A 20,046-nucleotide genomic window follows, 5' to 3' on the forward strand; every position below is an offset into this window, starting at 1 on the left:
TCTCAATCGAATACTCAAAACAAAGCAAGAACGATATCATTAGGATCGAATCGGTCATGTTTTGCTCTGATACCATAAAAGATTTACAACTTCAAGCTATATGTTGTATGTAATATAGATTGTAAGCTAAGAACAAACAATAGAAAAGTAGATGGAAATGCATTTTATTAGAACTGAATTACTAATACAGAATTACTAATACAGAGAGTAGGACTTGCTATTTATACATCATGGAAGAATGGACCACTAGGCTGACTTAATGCTAACTGAATAACAAAATGATAGCCGGCAATTACTAAGTCACGTCCATGAGTAACCAAGCAACTCTCTCTTAACATGTGACTCCAAGCATAACCTATAGTAGCCTTATGATGAGGCTTAAGGCTCTAGTGAGCAGCTATACACTTAGTTGAGTTGTCATCACTGGTAATAAGTAAAGACACTGGTAAAAGTAATGGTTTGCTCAAAAAGCCAAACCATAACCATAAGTGTTATTATCATTATCATTTAATTTTGTTTTTCATATACAGCTCCAAACAACTTAACTATCTGCTCCACAGACCCCTGCTCCAACTTGGAATACTGGTCACTCGATGTGTTCAGAAACTGGATAGTTCAAAAGTAAACAACTTTGTCATTGCAGCTACTCCCTTGGCAACCAACATGTCCATGCTCACTTCTGATTTGGCTTTTTAATCAAAGATTTCCTGAGCCTCAATGATACTGTGCTGACTGACAAGTGTTCATTCCAGAAAAAGAAAAAAAGAAGTATAAGTTTTAAGAAAAACAAAGAAAAACTATATTGGAACTTTATGAGAAATATGATCATTGACTAGGCTTACTGCTCATCTTTAGTTATCCGATAATATTTTTCTGCATGTTGACGCTGACCAATAAGTTGAGCAAATCTCTCATCGTGTGTTATTACTATAAGTTGAAAATTCTCCTGACCTTTTCTGTCCTCCATAATTCTACACAAGTTCAACAATAAAATGCTAGCTCAGAATCACATAAAACAAAGATATGCATAGTTGCGGGGTTAATACCTTAGAAGAGCTGCAGCAAGACTCTCGGCATTGGGGCCATCTAGATTTGTAGTTGGTTCATCTAGAGCTAGTATTCCACAATTGAGGCAAAAAGTTTCAGCTAGTGCCAACCGTATGATAAGTGAGGCAAGAACCTGAAACCAAGATAACATATAGAGGGGCCAAATCCAAAGTATTGGTGAATAGAATCATCTTAGAACTTTGTTACAAACAGGTAATGTAGTAGAGAAAAATCCAGCCAATTCTATCATCACTAACCTTTTGACCTGCACTACACCTGCCACGCATCTCTAGTTCAGCATCACCAGTTTGCATTAAAAGCTGAATAGTCATACATCCACAGAGTTTATATGTGCAGGTCTTTATAAAGAAATTCTACTAAAAAATTTAGACACCTCAAAAAAAAAGAGTAAGAGAGAAAAAAGGACCACGTCTTCAAACCTTGTAGCTGTAAGAGCGAGTACCGGCCCCTTCAGAATCGGAATGAATACTAATATAATCAATATCTTGACCTCTGTAAGTTTGCTGCCACAACTCCCGTATAATCTTGTTTATCTCTTCCATTTTCATTGAGTGGAAGCGCATGAGAGCTCTAGAATAGTAGAGATAGAGGATAGACAGGGGCAAATAAATAAACCGCATAAGCTATAAGATAGACAACACATAGAAACACAAGTACAAAACTAAAACATCAGTGTAATCCACTATCATATGCAACACGTCAATCCTCATACAACAATCATTTATATACTTGTAGAGTTGTATGCCTATGGTGTATATATTTACAGCCTTCTGCACGAAACCTAATAAAGAGACTGAGAGCGTCTAACATAATAAAGTCGACACCATTCTATTCCAAAAATTGAGTAAGATAAAAACTTGTACAGGGAGCTTACTTGTCAAGAGCACTATAATATCTATCCAGATCCTTGTTAGCCATCTCAGTTGTCTGTGGAAAGCATTTAACTTATTACCAAAATTAAAATGAGTGACTAAAAAAATCTCATGAAGGTTGTGCTTCACCTTGAGCTGGATCATTTGATCAAAATAACGCTTGTCAATGTCCTTGTACTGTGCTTGCTTAAGATCAATTTTGTTTTTCGAAATGTTGCTTTGATAAACCGAAACTGTACCAATGCACCTGTTTAACTGCAAAATTTAACCAAAATTCAAATGTCGGACTGCTTTCATAATGAAAAGATAGAGTAACATGACATCAATTACTGCAAATTACACTACCTCTGAAGAAAACCTGTCTCTTTCTTGTTTAAGTTTGTCAAGCTCAGTTTCAAATTTGAAAACTCCGCCCATTTTCACAATTTCCTCTTCCATGAGGTTGATCTCGGAAGTAAGGTCATCTATCCTTTGTGCTGTTCTCCTGTAGTTCAAATTGTCTTCGATATTTCTTTTTAGTTCCTGTTGATTCTGTAACAACTGATTACTTTTTGCAAGTTCAGCTGAAATCTCTTGTACCCTGGTATCATAACCTTGGAGCTGAGAATCCAGGACTGCCTTCTTCTCTGACACAACCTTTAACATTTCCCGCTTCTTTAATTCATTATACCTAGTTTAACAGACTGTCTGATCAACACCATCTATGTAAGAAAAATACTAACTCATCATGAGAACATAACATACTCTTTAATCTTTGAGTTCTGATTCAGAAGTGTCCTAAACTCCATTTCGTAATTCTTTACACGTGTATCTTGTTCCTCATATCGTCTCTCAAGCCTTTCTTTTAAAACATTGTGGTCATTGAGCAACTTCTCTTTCTCTGCATGTAAAGGACCAAGTGCCTCTGACACATGCTAAAGAGAACAAAGCAAACATTAAAAGAACTGCATCAGCAATAATACGAGCTAAGAGCCTTGACCACTGATACAACCAGTATAAAACGTTAATATAAGAAGTATATTTATTTAATCAACAAAAGCATAAAAGATAGAAAATCAGAAACATAAAATTTTGCAAATTTATGCATCATTCAATATACACTCAAGCAGATAAAAAGAAATTCAACATACATATGCACACACACACGAATGAATGAATAATCAGTAAAAAAACTAATTCAATCTAAAGTGATAACATCTTGATAGGTACAAAAAAAATTATCAAACAGGAGAAAAAGAAACCAGTTGTATAAACTGCTCAGCCTCAAGGCCCTCAACAGATCAACACAGGTGTATGTACATAATTAACAGATGAAGAAGAACTGTATGTTGTTAAAAAAAATAAAGTACTCAATGGATTCATAAAAAAATACAGTTTATAGATACTGGTGAAAATTTGGTAAAAACAAGAACAAAATTTTAGAAAATAAGATTTCATTTTTACTAGGGCTTTGCACTACAAAAAGTTGGTGATTTTCACCTTAGATAGCAAAACATGGTAACAACATCCTCGTTGATAAATACAAGTAAAGTAAAAGGAAATCAGAACTAAGGTGCAAGCTTAATCACTCTCCGTACCTTCTCTTCAAGAATGATTTGTGTGCGTTCCTCTTCCAGTTGATCCAACTCTGCCTCTATCTTCTTCAGTTCAGTCAAAGCATTAGTTGCTTTCAACTTCTCCTCCCTTGCATCAGCCCATCTCAATCGCAAACGAGAGAGATCTCCTTCCATCTCAGATTGTTTTTCATGCAATCTCTCCAGTTCATTACGTAGATTATCGCTGGTTGCCAAATAGCATAAAAATTACATGCCAGTTACTAAGTCTTCATTAATGAGAAACAAAAGCTGGAAATAGTACAGCTTCTACATAAACATATTAAAGATTTATACATTTTACTCTGCAAAGTATTTATCTCAGACTTAATTTCCTCCATAGATTTGGTATCTTGACCTTGGATAGCAAACTTGGCTTTTAAATCATCAACTTCCTTCTGTACAGTCTGTATATCCTGGAAAATTCTATCAGCTGTTTCTATAGGCTGCACCAAAGCTTCAACAGAGTCCTTATCAGCCTTTATGTGAGCTAAAACACCCAGTACCTGTCAAATAATGATGATTCAGTAAAAAGGAGAAGTCTTCAGCTGCACAATAAATGTGACTATTTTTTAAAATGACAGAACTATGACCAGCTATCTAATAATAATAATTATTATTATTATTATTATTATTATTATTAATTGTTATTATTATTATTATTGTTATTATTATTATTATTTATTATTACAATTATCACCATCATCATCATCATCATCATCATCATATTATTATTATTTCAGTAACAACACATAATAAGACCTGCAAATTTTAATAAAAATTGTTTCTAGGTGGCACTGCTTGGTAGTTGATGGTCAATACTAAAAAGAAGGATGAATACACAGATTTGCATCACACTTTTGCAGTGCATAGTTTAAACTTTACAAGGGCCATTGTGCTTGGGGTAGACTGCAATATCCGGTCATAAAATCCAAGATCTGATTCTAAAATGAGTCTTGATTAGTAAAAAGAGTAAGACTAAGTGGTTCTCCAAAGATTTGAACTATGAAAGAACACCTTAATTAGGAAAAGGACTAACTGGTTCTCTAAATTTTTCAGCAACCTTAATTAGTTAAAAGACCAACTGGTTTCTAAATTTTTCAGCAACACGATGCACATGCTAACACTTTATATCCAATATGAAAACATCAGAATTTCTAGAGTTTTCAATGGTTGAAGTTTGTCTTATTGCTACAGGGTAATCTTCAACAGTATACCATAATTAAGTAAACTGTAAAAGATTAACTAATTCTCTGAATAAATCAGCAAAACTGTTAAAATTTTATGTTTTGATATTTAAACTTGAATACATTTCAATAATTGGTTATATGTTGACTAAATATTTAGGATAATGGTTTATGGCTAAATTTGATTTAATTTTGAATTATAGTTGTAGTGTTTTTAGGAGAGATAAAATTTTTTGGTTATGTATTGGCTTATATTAAGGCCACCAAATGATCATAATAAAATATGCACTACATACGTTATATTTTTTTTCCTCCTAATATAGACACCTACACACCTATAAGCTATAAACCTTACGTACACAACCCTCAAAAACCTAACATGGTATAGAGGTTTATTCTTAAGGGACCTGTTTGCTGAAAAACACCATATCCAAACACTACAATCACACAACTATGAACATCCATAGCCATAATCAAAATACATGACTGACAAGCCTAAAATCACAACACATAAACATAACACATGTCATGACCTATAACTATAACCCCATTACTATAATACATACCATGACTGAGAAGTCTAAAATCATAACATATCATGGCATACAAAAAAATATAACCCAAAATCACATTCATGAAAATGAAAATGAATGGAGACAACTGCAATCTACGAGGAGTACGCACAAGAACAACATGTTTTGTAATACAAAAGGAGATGATAAAGATGTCCAAGAAATGAGAGGCTGCAAGTCAAGAGGAGCTTATAATTTTTTTGATAAAAATTAACTATCAAAACAAGGAGGAGTGTTAGAATTTTATGTTCTGATATTTAAATTTAAATATACTTTAATAACTGGTTATATGTTGACCAAATCTTTAGGATAATAGTTTATGGTTAGATTTGATTTAATTTTGAATTATAGTTGTAGTGTTTTTAGGAGAGATAAGATTTTTTTGTTTATGTATTGGCTTTTATTGAGGCCACCAGATGATTATAATAAAATATGCACTACATATGTTATATTTTCTTTCTCCTGATATGGACACCTACACACCTATATCCCTAGCTACATACACAACCCTAAAAAACTAACAAAAATAATGCACATGCTAACACTTATGAAAACAGCACACTATCATGTAAAAGCTAGAGTTTGGAACGGTTAAAGTGTGTTCCTGTTTGCCTACAGAGTACATGCGTTAATTAGTTTAGTCATTTGATTACCCCAAACCCGCTTTGGTGACGTCATACTTTTCACGTACGTAATTACCATGGCCTTACTAACTGCCCGGTCCGCACATCGAGATTGTATGAAGCATGACTATGTTATAGTTGAAAATGTGAAGCAACAAATCAGATCTTAAAGAATGTAAAATGTGATGCAGGGTATTTTGGTAACATGTTACTGTAAAATTGCATAGTTGTGGATATATGATGAATTCAGTCGTGTTCTGGTAGAGGACAAAATTTCCGAATTAGAGTGTCAAATTAGGGTATAATGGCATCTCAAGAAGAAGAATAAATAAGTGCGTCCTAAGTTGTCGGAGGTTTAAACTTGATGCTTCCTCTTCGTTCAGCTTTAATATCGGGCATATTTACTTATATGTGGCGGGCAAAAATAATTTTGAGCTACAAAAGGCCTAGCAAGAGAACTCGAGCTATAAAGTTCTCAAATGTCCTGTCTAAATTGAGCAATAGGCCAGATGCTGAGGTACATAACGAGCAATGATGCAGAGAAGGGGTCAAAAGGCATAGTGAGAGGTGAGGGGGAAGGGGCAAGCAGTAAATGGGTCTTATCACAAAGACAACAGTCATGGACTACAAAATATGGCATATGGAAGTAATTTCAGTTTTTTTTAAATGAAAGAAGTATCAACATGCATAGAAAAGAAGTTGAAGAGTTGTATATGCATCTCCAGGGGTTCAAGAACATTGCGGAAATTTAGGGCAAAATGAAATATAACAATCGAGAAAAAGGATCCTAGTCAAGTGATTTTATTGTTATTCTCGAGATACTGGAATCTTTTAAAAAGTTAGTATCACTAACAAAGTGAATGTTCAACAATGAGAAATGTGGCAATCTAGTAAATCCTTCCCAATACATAGTTCTCCCCAATAGTTATCATGTAAAAACTCTGAACATCAGGCTTAGGAAGTTGCAGATTATCACAGGGAAACATATGAATATCAGCCACTTTATACACCTTGATGGAGAACTATAATTAACTAAGAATAGTAAATTTAAAACACGTCAGCAGCTATCACAATTCAATATTTAATCAGATTAATATCATAAGAATTGAACAAAAAAACATGGAGAGAGTCAGGTTACTCTGGAGAGTTACATCATCAAGGGATTGAGACTTCATATCCATCTCTGCACTAAGCTCGTTCAGTTTCTTCTCGGTAAGTGGAATTGTGTCCTTCCAAATTTTAGTATATTCTTCATATACTATACGTAGCTTTTCTAACTGCTGGAAACAAGAATCAACATTTGAACACTCCACGGACAACAACTTGATACGCTCTGCAGAATTTGTAGCTTTCACTCTTTGCTGTAAATGAAAACAATTAATCCCGATCAATTTTAATCTTATTATGTACAAAATATTTACTTCAGAGCATGTTGATAAAAATTACTTTGATGCTTGATATACTAAACAAGATATCAAATGTACCACCTTATTAACAAAGTCATCTTCCTCTTCAGCAGAGAAAGACCGCTCACAACAAGGGCAAATATGATGAGCACGTGCAACTCTTTCAAAGGGATCAAACATTTGCCTCATTCCTTCAGCGATACTGTACTTGCTGCAGGCAAAGTATCAAGTAATGACAAAACAAATATTTAGTATCATTGAGAACAAGTGTCTGTACTAAACTGTTTGAAAAGAATAAGGTTAAAGAACCTCTTTTTATCATCTCTTAGTTCTCTTGCTCTGTCCAAGACTTCAAGATACAAATCTATACTCGCAGTCTGCTGATCTAAGGACTTCAACTTTGACTCGATAAATCTCTTTCTTGCTGCAGTAGAAATAGGGCAAACAAGCTTATCACATATAACCAATCGGTCAAAAAAATTACTGAAATCACTTAACTCTTTTACTGAATAAGTATAATACGAATTTTTAAGGAAAAAACTATAAGTAGATCACTGTTAAGTTACCAACTTCCCTAAAACATAAAGGTGTAAGCAGTACGGCGTGACTGGACATATTTTCTATTTAACACTCACTCGAAAGCCTGTTTTGGGTTGAAGAGTGGATCACTACAAGCCCATCTTCGGGGCAATAATCAACCCAGGTGTCTTATTTAGACGAGTAACTTTTAGGATAGGAGAGGGTTTAAACTCGTGACCCCTGTTGACCTGTGATGGAGGTTAAGTTTCCAACTTCCCTAAAACCTTAATGTGCAAGGAGGGCTTAAGTAATCATATATAATATATACAAGAGGAAGTTGCAGTTTGATGGCCTACAAAATATATTTTATACAGATTGATGGCCTAACTTGAATTTTAGCATAATGATGGCTTGTTTAATTAATTTTAAGACATTTAAATTATTTCCGTCAAATCAATTAACATCCGTTACTTTAGTAGGGTATTTCAGCCCAAGCAAAACTACTACTAACATTACCCTCTGGTGACATTCTTAATTCTATTATCCTCACCATGTCCACCATCATACTTCTCAATTTCAACATGTGGATAACTAAAACACTAACGACAACATTTTTATCCCCGTCTCCTTTCTTGTGTTTGCACTGCCACCATTTGTATAACTGATCAGAGCTTGCAAAGCAATTATAAGAAAACAATCAACATAGCTGACAATTGACATCAACAATGTAAGCAATTTAAAGAACTGATAAGAACAGATACTACACTGTATATATATATATATACATTATAACTGTTTATTAGCTGAAAAAAAATTGAAAAACAACATTGCCTCGTATGTATCTATAGTTACTGTCTACACAAATAATAGATTCTCCATCAGTGCTTGCTTTTTCATCTTACTAATTAGTTTTTTTCCAAAAAGTCACAGATCTATCCATCTCCCAAAGTGTTTCAGTGTCAATTTCATTGCATTCTTGAGCTAACTCTTCATTTCTGTACCTTATAATGTTCATATAGGATCCCTGTTCCGGAATTCTGGCATTTAAAATTCAACTTGATTAATATGTTCTATGCTTCAATCCATCTGAGTTCACCTCTCCAGAATGAAGGTAAAGAACTACGAAGGTTCACACATGATCATGTTAAACCTTAATAAATTCTCACAGTTCCCATTTTGTTTGGTTTTCATTTTGAACGAGACCCCACATATATGTATCAAAGACAGCACATTAGTTAGATTGAGCGCCTTTTTGCGCTTTTTAGCGCCCTTTTGCGCTTTTTAGCGCCTTTTAGTGCTTCACGATCTCCTTTTGGGTGATTTCAGAATCGTGCTAAATCGCAATTATCAAATCGCACACCTTGCACGAAGCGCCATTAGTCGCGCAATTAATCGTGCCTTTAACAACACTGACCAGGGCCAAGGGTTAGTAAAACATATACAGCATGAGCAGCTCCCTGTTTAAACTTAGGAGATGCGCGTTAAATTTCCAAAAACTGTAATGCAAGCATAGAGGCTACAGAAGTGTCAAAAAGGGACACGCCCAGATGTTATGTTACTGTGGACCTTTTTATCTTTGAAATTATAAAATGAAACTTACAATCTCCATCCTTGTGAAGCTTGGAAAGGTGATTCTCAGCTTCTTGTATTTTCATCTGCAACATATTAACTTCCTTCTCTGCTTCACGTGATTTAACACTCAAATCATCATATTCCAATTCAAGTACCCTGCACAAGGAAATATAAATCAGTAAACACAATTTGAAAAGAAGTTAATTTAAAATGAGGATGGTGTAAAATGTCTGGGAGAGCAGATCTATATATAGCACAAAAACACAAAATAAAAGATGTTGCTCACTAAATTGTATACAGCAGTTTAAAGTCACAATTATAGACAATAAAAACATTGTGACTAAATGTTTTATATGCATTTTACACTATTCTCAGAAGAATCTAGAACTATGGTACTCAAACTTGGCAATACGAAAACACCAAATGGGTTATAGACTTATAGTTGTTTTAAGTAAGCTCGTGGGCTTAGGATAAAATTCTGCAAACAAATAATGAAAAATACTGTCAAATCTTATGTATTGAACTCGGACTTCTTTTCAACGCTGGAATCAATGGAGAAATGAATAAACAGCATATAAATTTATCAATTATGGTTTAGAGTGCACAATAAATTGTTAAGAAAACCCCTATATAGAGCTAACTAGTTTCAAAATCAGATTTTCCAAAATAGTGTTTAGAAAATACATGATGCGCAGGAAGGCTTGTAAAAAGCCACTAGTTTAAATTTATAGATTTGTAATAATAATCCATGTAAACTGGATCATGGATAGCATCAATATAGAAAACATGGTACAGCCTGACTTATTCCTAGGTGTCTGTAAATTTAGCATTGTAAGAGCATGTCCAATGCAATTCTATTAGTAAAGTTATATCTATAATTCGGCACCCAAAGAAAAAACATCACTCCAGTGAAATGCCAAACATGGACGTAATATAGCAAAATACCTACACTTGGTCCTAAATATAAAAGCAAGTGCACATGTTCCTATAATAATCACATAAGCAACTGGGAAAATGGAGAAAAATTGATATTCAAAAACTAGCATTCACTTTTTTCAAATATGACTAGATTCCAAATGAGTTAAATAAGTTTACTATAGAACTATTTAACACTTTTTTTAAATTATGCACTGAACCTCAAATTATATTCTAGCACCAAAAAACTCACCATCCAGCTTTAACCCCCCCCCCGGTCCCAAAATAAACATCCTAAATTTTTTCAAGTTTTTCCCATGCATTTCCATGCTTATAAAAAATATATCTTTGTAGAATTTTTTTTTTCTCATTTTTATTGTTTTGTACGAAACAGGATATACAAACTTTTACACAAAACAAAAAATCGAAAAACTAATATCTACAATCATGTATTTTATATGCGCAAAAATGCGTGAAAACAACTTGAAAAAAAATTAGGATGTTTATTATGGGACGGAGGGAGTATAATATGGCAATAACAATGAGGTTTTAGGATTAGCATTCAACATGCTCCAAGAGCAGAGGTCCAATGGTCCATTGCAGTGTTATAAGTGATGATATATCTATAATTTGGCATCAAAAATAAAATACATCACCCGAGCACAATGCTAAAGATGGATGTGAAATAGCATTATGCTATATTTGGTGAAAAAATTGAAATCAAGTATAAATGCAAAACAATAAAATACACCACTCCATTGCATTATGCTATCAGTGAAAAAATGGAGAGAGATGCATAATTAGAAGCTAACATACATTTTTAGTATGCAATTTAGCTATATTATTAAGACGGATATGGATGCAACATAGAAATGAAACTTAGTTGCTTAGCATCTTGAACTAGGAATTTGGTAATAAGCCCCGAGAGATGGGAAAGACCAAGTTAGAACTCTTACACTTGGCAAAGGAACTTACCAACAATCACCTGGGCATAAACATTTATTACCACAAAAATGATATGATTAGAAGCTACTAGTTGTCGATCAGATATAAAAGTAGGGCTCTGATGAAGGTTAATAAGATGGTCAAACACCAATATATAATATCAATCAAATAACTATTCAACATTGTATATAGATTCTTTGTGGATACATCACACCATAATACAACTAGATAGAGAGAGGGGATCAAATGGTAACTAATATTATTTGGATAACTGGGTAACTTGAGATCTGAACCGTCAAATATACATATACATGGACATAACTACTCCTTTCTATGCGGACCCTTTTTCCTCACCATTCGCATACCGATTCATGATTTAAACATATTTTATTATGAATAAGATAAAATTTTATTTTTTAAAAAATCACATATATCACTTGTAAACATATTTTACTATTTTCTATACTTTAAGTACTTTGTTTACTAATTTAAAAATATATTTAATGGTCTATAACATTTTTTTGTATTCTATAATTTATGTGTATTTTGCGTTCTAAAAAGTAAGTGTTTTACAATTTTTTGTGTGATATAAGTCTTTTCGTGTCTAGTAAAATTCTTGCGTTTAGTGTTTTTTTTCAGTTTTTCAATGCTCGGTAATTTTTTTGTGTATTTTATGCTTTTATTTCTTTTTGAAATTTAATTTACTGAATTGCATTACATGTGTCAAGACAATTTACATAATTTACGTATTTAAAACTGATTTTTTTTATATTAAAAATACTAAAAAAAATAGATAAGATAGAGAAGTACAACACTTCAAATTACAAGGGAAAAAAAACTAATACGTGTAGAAGATGTGTGGTAAGTACATGTTTATTAAATGTATGTTACATTTTAGTCCGTTTATTATGTGTCAACCAATATTGGATGTCTGTTACATTCTAGTCCGTTTATTATGCGCCATCCAACCGATCACATAAGTTACTTAGTTACCCAGCTACACAAGTTACCATAGAATCTCACCCACTAAATAGATACTACCTTAGAGCTCGAATAACTTCTTTTTTCACATCCTTGTCTGGGGGAAGCCTTCCTTTTAGCACTCCTCTGATTCTATCCTTGAACTCATCTATTCTGAAAATTATAAACATGAAAAGTAGGGTATTAGGGGGAACTATATGTGGGGAAGAAAATATAAAGAACAACTTCTATTCCACAAAATCATAGTAGAGTGTGGGAAACAATATGACTTGCATCTTTCGATGTTTCTTCTTATGGCTCTCTAGTGTTTTTTTCCTGTCAGAGAGAACCCCCCTTTCTTCAGAATCAGCAACCATGATGTCTTTCTCACGGTTAAGAGCTTTAAGCTGATGTGTTAAAGTTAATATCTCCATATGTGCTTGGTCAATGAGTGTCTTAAAATTTCTCTGTTCAAGCTGATTTATCTTTCTAGTAACATCAATCCCCTAAAAAATTTAAAAATAAGATTGAGTCAACCATAAGCTATAAGGTTGTCAAACAAATTCAAGGTGCAATAATTAAAGTATATCACAACCATGTTCTTTTCCCTCTCATCAATGCGAACCAGGTTAACATCTGAAATTTGCTTTTCACTTGCATCCCGCTCATTTTCCTTCTCTTTTATACGCTTTAAATTCCCATTCTGAAAATAATATGTGGGAAAATTAAGCTAACAAGACAGTTTGACATGTAAAATGAAGGACTGACAGTATATAGCATGCAACCCTGAGCATGAACCTTGATTTTAAGTTTAGCATTTTGTTCGGCTTGAAGATATTTCCAACGGTCACTTGCACCCATGTAAAGTCCCCATGCCATCTCAATCTCTTCCCTGTTTGATTTCTGTTATATATATATATATATAGGGGGAGTTCCAGTCAGATTTAGTAAGAAATATAATATACATTAATACACTAATTATAAAAACATATGAAAGTGGGCCTCATTCATTAGTTTTTCAATAGGGATTAATTATCTCGAAGATGTGACAATAATCGAACATCACGCAAAACACTGTAATAAATGTCTAGTGAGGTGTGGGATAAAAACAAATGGTGAATTTTAAACAGCTCATAGAGATGCACATTGGCAAAATAATAACATAAACACAAATAATGATGCAAGTGAAGATAAAAAGAAAATTATTAAAAAATTTGGATGTATCTCTTTAACTTATTTATGAGGTCCAGAAGAATTAGAATAAACTCCTAGGGTATCGGTGTTACTTACAATTATACTTATTGTTGCATTTAATGTATGTCTAACCTTATAACTAAGGTTACTTGAATAAATATTCTCTACCATCTTATTAACATATAAAAGTATTTCTTTTTGTTACCAAATGATGTGCGCCACTTTTCTGTTCTGCTAACTGTAAGATAAAAAGGTTGATTGTCGCTTAGCAAAGGAAAAAAAAGGTTGCTTGTCACTTGATGTTAGTTTTATTACTTACACGTAAAAGTAACTTTTCTACTTCTAATTTAATATATGTTTGGATAATTTACTAGTTATACATAACTTCCTTTTTTTGCTAATTAAACACACACACACACACACCAACCTTGTCCTTCACGAGATTACCCTCAACATCCCGTAAAGGAATCGAATGAGTTACAGATAGACCATGAAGTCTTGGGTTAGTTATACATAATTTACAATATCTGAAAAAACAAAGTAATAAAACAAAAGCACTAGAAGTTACTTCAGGAAGGATAATCTTCGTCTTTAGAAGCCAAAATACATATTTAAAATGAATAACTGAGATAAGTATCTATATCTTACTTCTCAAAATTCAACTTGTAACTTACTTAGAAAGTTATTTTTACTTTTTACACATGACTATACTTAACAAAAAAACACTTTGAAAAGCCCACATACGGCGAAGACTTTTTGACAGTCAAGTCATTTTAAAACATAAAATTTATTCTGAAGCTCAGACAAACAGCAAAATCTGGTCAGTGATGCATCTATCACAACATCTTAAAGTTGCCTAACAATTAGAAATTGGGCACAAAATCCCTAAGTTCATAATATCTTTGACATGAGCACAACGGTTATATCAGTGTATTACTTATGAAGACAGTTCTGTGATGATTTCTTGAATATCTGGTCTATAAAGAAAGAAATGGGTAAAATTATTTTAAATCCCAAATAACTTATTTGTAGGAAATAGAACTACTGTGATATTAAATAGGAGGACATAAATTTGATCTGGTCTTTTTGCTTTACAATACTATCAGTGATCTTATAAATCAGTATCATTCAATACAGATAACACTATTAAAAATTTACATGTTTGTGAATAAAGGTAAAGAACGATAAACTGTGTCCATGGTGTAATATGCTCAAAGCGTCTTGAGTAATAAAATTGTTAAAAGAAGAATAGTAATGCCACAAGAATACAAGTGAGCTGCATCTGATAAAAACAATAGTGAGAAATTATTCACCTTTTGATTTTCCAAGTCTTTTTTGCAATCTTTCAACCTTAATTCTATGCAATTAGTTAGGTTCCGAGCAACTTCGGTGCTGAAGGGACTATTTGGAAGAGTTCCCAAATTTAGCATTTCATGAATCTTTTGGATGGTTACATCTCTTTCCTTTTTCAAAGACATAAATGCCTGCAAAATGTATGTAAACATTAGTACAATTATAATGCAAGCTGGGTATGAAGATTAATTATTAGCAAGTGCATGTACTTCAGCCTCAGTTTCGAGCTTGCTGATCACTTGGATAGATTCCTTAATTTTGTCCTTGTGTCCATCAGCCATGATGTCTGTATCTACCTTTTCCCTCTCCCACTTACGAATTTTAGATTCCAAAGCTGCGGTTCTTTCTTCAAATTTATTTTTCCATTCCTCTAATTCTTCATCAGGGTCTAATCGATTGATATAAAATGGCAATTTGCACACAAGTTTGAAAAAAAAAACAAAGGTCAGCATCACTAGATCATGCTTAGTCGAAGTAAAAGTGCATATCAAAGAGAAGTACCCCAAATTATTTAAGAAAGTAACCACAGCAAATCATCAAAAAGTAAAACCAAAAATATAAGCAAGCGGGCTTTCCGCTTTCAGCATCAAGAATTTGGCATACCAGTACTCTCTTCTTCACCCAGAGCGTCCTGTTGTCTATCTTTCTCCTTCAGCAAGGTGCTTCTTTCAGTGCTCCTATTTGAGATCAGTTGCTGTCGATCTTTCAAATAATTTAACGTGTCTTCAGTATTTTGGATCTTAGCATCTAAATTTCGAATTTTATTTTCTATTTCTTGCATTTGACTTTTCAACAATTCCGTTTTCTCCTGATCTTGAGCAATACTTTCTCGAAGCTGTAGTAAGGAAGGAAAGAACAATGACTTAAACAAGTGAAAGAAGAACTTTTCAACAACTGCAACTAGCCAAATAATTTATAAAATACAAAAACTACTACAAATCTAGCAGCTTCACAACTTGTTTAATATATTATCTTAACAAATAAAAAATTAATTTCATTTAAGTTTTTAGAAATCAGTTATCTCGCAAAGTGTGTCGTTTCCCAGACACAATCTGAATGACAAAACATACTAAGCAGTCAAAACAGAGAGACATAATGGACACCCCTGTCCTACTAGAAAAGTAAACCAATTGAAATACCTTGTATGCAGCATCTTTCAAAGTTTGAAGATTCTCCAACTTCAGCTTGTATGTTTTTATTTCTTGAGCCTGATCCTTGTGAAGCTTTTTAATAATCTCCAATGCCTTCGTATATCTAAGTAAATCAAATGACAATTCAACAAATCAATGTAACAGGTGCAGCACCATGAAATTACAAGGAATACGAACATTCTGAACCACGATCTTGCTATAACTTTAAATGCAACAGACCTTCATCATCAGTTCCAACAGTACACAATTTTAACAAAATTCTTGTTGATTACACATTGCTAAAGTTTCCTTATATGTTCTTTACATCTGGTATCAGTAGTTCAGTACAAATCAAAATACCTGAAAGACTAATTACTCTATCCGAGCTTAATACTAGTGTGTGTGTGTGTGTGTGTGCACGCGTGTGTATATATAATGCAAAAACTAAGCAAAACTATGTTTGTCACGATACACTCGCAATTTTAAATTTATGGTTCAGTAGGATAATATGTGAACCAAAATAACCAATAGAAACTAACATGTATTTAATAGGCGAGCTACCTTTTGTGTGTGAATAATAGTACAGATTACAGTGTATTGTGTGTGACTAGTATGATACGATTGATGTGTAATCATTTGCTAAATGCTATCTGTATGACAAATCGAAATCAAAGAAATTGGGGCAGAAGTGATCGAGAATAATGACGATGAAAAGGACCTGGCATGAATTTTTTTTAAATGATTCATTAAAACAGAAATAGAGAAGCAGGACTCTAGGAATATAAACTCAAAATGATCTAGAAGAACTAGGGATGATCATAGATCAGTTTGGCCCAGCTTGATGGTCAAACCTAATCCCAAACCATAAGATATCGGGGTTTTATAGTTGGAAAGGCAAACCAGAAACTGGTTTTAGGCCTGCGAACCTTGTTTGTAGACCGACTATCAAGGTTTGGTTCACTTCACATAAAAATGTAACTAACCATATAATAAAAATTGGGCTTAAGAATCCTAAAGTTAACTTCAGAAAATTATCTAAAGTTAAGTGAGATTTTAATACAAAGTTAGGGTTATTTTTGTGAATGCTGGGGGGTTAATTCTATTTTTACAAAAATGTCATTCAATTTTTATATGCATAATCCTAATAACTTTAGATAATTTCCCTGAAGTCGACTTTAAAAACCTTTTTCTCATAAAAATTTCCAAACCAGTCTTTAGTATAAACAAATGGGTTCGGGTCTGGCCTGGCTAAATTATGTACCGCCAGCAATGCGAATTTTGGTTCAAATTGTTTTAATTAACCGAGGATCACCCTACACATAACTCATAGTATTAGAGTTCAGTGTGTACAGGTTAGTGCAATATAAGTTGCTGTCAGAAGCAGATAGATATCCACCTGCGCTTATCAAAGACGTCTCAATAGATATAATTTTAAGAATTTGAATTTCTCTCGTCCAAGGATATTTAGAATAAGTTGAGCTAAATACATAACGTGACCAACTAGCTGAAAGCCTGAAATGATGCATGTTTAAGGGGACACCTAATGTGCAATTGTGTGTCTTCTTTCAAGCATCTAGCAGAACTAAAATATGTTGTCCAGCTTAAAAAAGCGTAGTAGTATTTTTAACTTCCAGGCGACCGAAATATCGACATTCAGCTAGTCGACATGTTGAGTCGACCTCCAATCACTGCTTAGTCGACTAATCGCCGACTAGTCGCGACTAGTCGACCGACATGACAACCATGACCTTGGTGCCCAAAGAATGAAACAGTAAAATTAGAGGACAAGATGAAATAAGTATAGAAGAACAAATAGAAGAGGGCCGCATAAATGCACAAATACATTGTAACAATACTTAGCCCCAGGTTTAAAGCATCAAAATTGTTTTAAGAGATCAATTGCGATATCTTTTATGTGTCTATGTATGTGTTTGTATACATCTACCACTATCAATTTTATTTATGTGGAGCTCATGCATATTATCAAAGGGCACCACCTACTGTACAAGTTCTACTATACAACACAATAATAACCTTTATGCAAAATTAACCACAGCACTGGAATTGAAGGAAAATCTGGAATCAGTTTAAATCTTGTACTTATACAGGAAGCCTACATAGAAGCACGAATTGATTAGAGCTAATAAAAATAAGCCAAAGCTCCAGGCTAAACTTAGAGGAAAAGCTAATATACTTCTTTTACTCATTTTTGACAGGTTTAGCCTTGATAAAAGAAAGTGTTTTATACAGGGGTAATCTGAATATGGAGTGCACTTATTCTTTAAAAGCGTCTTTTAAACTATCCAAAATTCAGCTAGACATGTAAATGCTAGCACACGTTTCATGACTATTTCTTCCAGCCTTCCTTTAAGTAGAGCATGCTTTCCCATTTCAACTAAAAGTGAACAAAATGAAGGTCTTCAACATATGCAACAAAATAGTGGATGCTATAACGGACTGACAAATGTCGAAAATTATAGACATGTACATGAGTACATCATCTGGAAACTTGTTTAATTTTTAACAGATAATAGAATACCTGGTTGCTGAGAAAATATCATCAAACTTCTTTTTTAGTGTAGAAGGATCTTGCAACGGCCAGTTGGCCTCATCTTGATGTACAAATATAACATTTTCAAGAACAGCCTTGGAGACACCCATAAGTGCTGGAATTTCCCGGTCCATGTCAGCACAACGATAGCTGAGACAAACTTTCTGTAATATTTGAGAAAGAGGAAATTAGTCTTGATTTAATTATTGGCTAGTAAATTGAAGGGCAAGTGGTGCTATATGATTACATTTGTTGTTTGGGGGCATAAGAGATTGTTTTAGGGAAAATTGTAAGTACCTCCCCGGTGTGAGGATTAATAGTCTGAAGAACGCTCTCAATTGCCTTGTACTCCATCTTGGAAGTTTTTTGTGTAAGCTGAAAAGACCTAATGCACACAACATCCTTACCAGCTGCTGTCTTAAATCGAAGCTTGATTTGGCCTTTGGTTTCGGTTTCTCCTGCTACCTACACCCAAATATTAAATTATGTTTAAGAGAAAATGAGAGAGAGAGAAGGAGAGAAGGGGAGAGAGGGAGAGGGAGGGAGAGGGAGAGGGAGAGAGAGAGAGAGAGAGAGAGAGAGAGAGAGAGAGAGAGAGAGAGAGAGAGAGAGAAGGAGGGAGGGAGAGAGAGGGAAAGAGAGAGAGCATATATAGGGGGTGGGATTATACAACTAAACAATAGTATTACCTTGGGATCGTGAACAAAACTGTGGCCAGACCTGGCATTAGGCGGTAATTCGCCGGTGCAGGAGAGCTTAAGGCATTCAATAATGGTGGTTTTGCCAGCACCGTTGGGGCCCACAATTAGAGTTAAGGGACGGAAGAAGGTGATGACATGCTTGTTTTCAGGGTCGAATGCCCGGATGCCCTTGATAAGCATCTTATCTACTGTACTCATCCTGAATATCCAAAATGAATGAATGCTTTAATCAATTCACTGCTACCCCTACATCTATATTATCTCTGCTTTCTTGCCTGCTTTGCTCTCGTGAGGGTTTATGCTGGGTTCACTATCCCCCTCTTGTTAACGCTGCGAATACGGAGGACTCTTCTCTCACCAAAATCATACTCCCTCTCCTATTAAATGTTATTGTATAATTTTTTTTAAAATAAAAATAAAAATTTCAAACTTTTATAAAAGAAAGAAAATTTTAAAAATAAATTATATAAATATACTTTTTGGTTTTTAAACTTTAAAATACGTGAAGTATGTGCAAAAAATCATAAAGAAGTGAGGGGACGGAGATAGTATGTTTTTATATTAAATTTTTTTAATTTGTTGGTTTTCTCCAAAAAAATTGGTTAAATAAGAATGTGATCACCGAAACACATGTATTAGTTTTTTTATTCTTGTCGCAAGGACTCTATTAGACAATAATGACACGTTGTTAGTGAATTCTGTGTTGACTTTTTAATAGACTAACGTTTTCATACATTTACTTAGATACAGTCTAACGTGGTGATCGACATGGTAGCAGACTCAATTTAACGAGTATATTATAAACATATAAATATTTTGAGGTAAATTGAAGGGTTAGTTTAGTGTCGGGTCTTGAAGAGATCAATTAGGGAAAAAACAAGGATTC

General features: G+C 33.7%; 1 protein-coding gene across 1 annotated transcript; it reads right to left on the bottom strand.

Moving 5' to 3' along the window:
* Positions 1-148: 148 nt before the first annotated feature.
* Positions 149-19,514, bottom strand: LOC141696997 (DNA repair protein RAD50). The gene is made up of 26 exons (XM_074501173.1): positions 19,149-19,514; positions 18,757-18,924; positions 18,448-18,623; positions 15,918-16,032; positions 15,382-15,613; positions 14,988-15,166; positions 14,739-14,909; positions 13,030-13,134; positions 12,827-12,934; positions 12,526-12,737; positions 12,313-12,405; positions 9,440-9,567; positions 7,630-7,744; positions 7,402-7,531; positions 7,066-7,275; positions 3,830-4,038; positions 3,518-3,719; positions 2,685-2,854; positions 2,286-2,610; positions 2,070-2,195; positions 1,943-1,995; positions 1,488-1,638; positions 1,305-1,367; positions 1,047-1,180; positions 843-971; positions 149-732 (listed from the first exon to the last, which is right to left on the bottom strand). The coding sequence occupies exons 1-26, from the start codon at positions 19,356-19,358 to the stop codon at positions 693-695; spliced, it is 3,954 nt and encodes a 1,317-aa protein (XP_074357274.1). The 5' UTR covers positions 19,359-19,514; the 3' UTR covers positions 149-692.
* Between the last annotated feature and the right edge of the window lie 532 nt (positions 19,515-20,046).

The sequence above is a fragment of the Apium graveolens genome, chromosome 11, assembly GCF_009905375.1.
Source record: "Apium graveolens cultivar Ventura chromosome 11, ASM990537v1, whole genome shotgun sequence".
Classification (NCBI taxonomy): Eukaryota; Viridiplantae; Streptophyta; class Magnoliopsida; order Apiales; family Apiaceae; genus Apium; species Apium graveolens.